The 3,022-nt window shown below is 63.4% G+C and overlaps 1 protein-coding gene across 1 annotated transcript; it reads left to right on the top strand.

Annotated features, from left to right (window-relative positions):
• Window positions 1-1,142: 1,142 nt before the first annotated feature.
• On the top strand, window positions 1,143-2,562 carry SLC25A44 (solute carrier family 25 member 44; the record flags this gene model as incomplete). The annotated part of the gene is made up of 2 exons (XM_042891917.1): window positions 1,143-1,306; window positions 1,872-2,562. A coding segment is annotated over exon 2 (642 nt), but the record flags the coding sequence as incomplete, so codon positions are not given.
• Window positions 2,563-3,022: the final 460 nt, after the last annotated feature.

Below are 3,022 nucleotides of genomic sequence, written 5' to 3'. Positions count from 1 at the left end.
TTTGAGGGTCTTTATTTGGCACCAAGCCTTGAAGGGTCTTTGTTTGGTGCTGCCCCTTCAAAGGCCCTTATTTGATGCTACCCCTTTAAGAGGCTTCATTAGGCATTTTTCCTTTGAGGACCTTGATTTGGGGCAGCCCCTTTAAGAGCCATTATTTGACTCTTTCCCTTTAAGGACCATCATTTGGCACTTTCCCTTCAAGAACATTTATTTGACACTTTCCCTTTAAGGACCTCGATTCGGCGCTGCGCCTTTAAGGCTGGGCCGCGGCAGACGCATGCGCACTCTGTCCCCCCGCGCCATTCCAGAGCGCCGCGGACAGCGGCCCTTTTTGCTGCGGCCGGAAGCACGTGATGGCTACATCCGGCGCGGCCTCAGCCCTTCCCCAAGATGGCGCCGTCGTGCGGGCGCTGATTGTTCGAACGGTTCGCCGGGCCCGACGCGCTGCCGCCGCCGCCGCCGCTCACTTCCGGCAGGCGCTAAGTGGGGGCGGAAGCGGCGGCCATGGGGCGGCGGGCCGGGCCGGGCCGCCGGCTCCAGGCCTGAGGTGAGCGCGGAGAGGCGGGGAGAGGCGGGGAGAGGCGGGGGCTCGGGCCGCGCGGGGAGGGGAGAGGAGGGCCGAGCGGCGGGACGGGGCGGAACGGCGGTGCGTGCGGGGACGGAGCGAAGGGCTGCGGGGACGGGGAGGAGGGGCGGGGCGGGAGCGACGCAGCCGGGGTGGGCCGAACTCCGCTCCGCCGCCGACCTTGAGCTAGGCCGGCGTTGTTGGCACGCTGTCGCCGCGTCCGGAGCGCTTCACATGTTTGCCCGCCCCGCGCGGCCGGCGGAACGGGGAGGCGGGAGGGCTCCGCGCCGTGGGGCCGCGTCTGCACCGCTCGCGTCGGGCACGGCGCTGCTCGGCTTCCGGAGCGGCCGCGGGGCGGTGCGAGCCCACCGCTGCGTGCTGAAGGGAGGCCCGCCGAGCGCTGAAAAGGTCCCTCGGGGTCACCGCGTTTCATCCCCGCTGTGTGCAGGGCCGCCGAGCAGCAGAGCGGGCTGCCCAGAGCCTCGTCCAGCCTGGCCTGAATGCCTCCAGTGATGGGGCATCCACAGCCTTTCTGGACAGCCTGTTCCAGTGTGTCACCACCTTCTGAGTGAGGAACTTCCTGACACCAAACCGAAATCTCCCATCTTGGTTTAAAACCAGCTGCCTGCATCCTATCGCTATCAATCCCTCCGGGCAGCAGCAGCGCACAGCAGGCCCAGCTCTCGTGGTTCTCCTGGCCCAGCTCTCCCTGCCGCCCACCGTCTCCCAGCCACCACATCGGTATGCAAAGCGGGAGCCCCCGGTCTGGCAGCACACGTTGTCCCCAGTGAGGGGTTGGCACACAGGGGGATGTGGGAATGTGTGAGAAGTGGGGCAGCAGGAAGCGAAGGAGGTTGGACGGTGCCAGATATCCTACAAACACAGAATCACAGAACAGCTTGGGTTGGAAGGGAGCCCAAGGATCGCTGAGCTCCATCCCCTGCCCCAGGCAGGGCCACCGAGCTCCAGATCTGCTGCCAGCCCAGCTTGCCCAGGGCCCCATCCCACCTGAACGCCTGCAGGGATGGACGGGGCCCCACAGCCTCTCTCTGCAGAGCTTCCCCCGACATCCCAGCCAAACCTCCCCTCCTTCACCTGAAATCCATTCTCCCCCGTCCCATCGCTCTCTACCTGAGGAAAAAGTCAATTCCCCTCCTGCTGGCAATTGCTTTTTAAGTACTGAAGCTGCAGTGAGGTCGCCCCCAGCCTTCTCTTCTCCAGCTCCCTCAGCCCGTCTTTGTACAGAGGTGCTCAGCGCTCTGCTGAACCTCCAGGTCTGTGTGTGACCCCCACTTCTGCCCCCCAGGTCCGTGTGTGCCCCACCAGGCAGGAGCGCCTTGCAGGGAGCGCCCGGCATGGAGGACAAACGCAACATCCCCATCATCGAGTGGGAGCACCTGGACAAGCGGCGCTTCTACGTGCTGGGCATCTGCATGACCATGATGATCCGCGTCAGCGTTTATCCCTTCACGCTGATCCGCACCAGGCTGCAGGTGCAGAAGGGGAAGAGCCTTTACAACGGGACCTTCGACGCCTTTGTGAAGATCCTGAGGACGGAGGGGGCGGCCGGGCTGTACCGCGGCTTCCTGGTCAACACCTTCACCCTCATCTCGGGGCAGTGCTACGTCACCACCTACGAGCTGACGCGCAAATACGTGGCGCGGTATAACAACAACAACGCCGTCAAGTCGCTGGTGGCCGGCGGCTCGGCCTCGCTGGTGGCTCAGAGCATCACGGTGCCCATCGATGTCGTTTCCCAGCACCTGATGATGCAGAGGAAGGGTGAAAGCATGGGCAGGTTCACGGTGCGCGGCCGCGACGCACGGCGGGTGGTGGTGTTTGGGCAAACCAAGGACATCATCGTGCAGATCTTCAAGGCCGACGGGTTGAAGGGTTTCTACCGCGGCTACGTGGCCTCGCTGCTGACCTACATCCCCAACAGTGCTGTCTGGTGGCCCTTCTACCACTTCTACGCCGGTACGTGCGCAGGGACGGAGGTGGGCCTTTGGTTATTGATGGGGTGGGGGTCTGGCTGGGAGGGGACGGGCAGCGTGGGGGTGAGGAGGGTTGGCTGCGTCTGCACCGCTCGCTCCCAGCCATCCCAGAGCAGAGGAACCACAGAATCACCGAGGTTGGAAATGGCCTTTGAAATGCACCCAGTCCAACCGTCCACCCGTCACCAATATTCTCACTAATCCTTGTCCCTCAACACGAAATCCAGATGTTCCTTGAACACTCCAAGCTCAGTGACTCCATCGCTCCCTGGCAGCCCATTCCACTGCCTGACCTCTCCTGCAGAGAAGCACTATTTCCTAACGTCCAGCCTGAACCTCCCCAGCACATCCAAAGCCCATTCCCTCCAGTCCTATCACTGCTACACGAGAGCAGAGGCCGACCCCCGGCTCACTACAGCCTCCCTTCAGGCAATCACAGAGAGCAATCAGGTCTCCCCCGAGC

Source organism: Lagopus leucura, unplaced genomic scaffold, assembly GCF_019238085.1.
Source record: "Lagopus leucura isolate 7727_CA_CO unplaced genomic scaffold, USGS_WTPT01 35167-0_obj-0_obj, whole genome shotgun sequence".
NCBI classification, from domain to species: Eukaryota; Metazoa; Chordata; class Aves; order Galliformes; family Phasianidae; genus Lagopus; species Lagopus leucura.
Note: the sequence above shows the minus strand (reverse complement) of the source record. Positions and strands in the feature narration are given on the sequence as shown.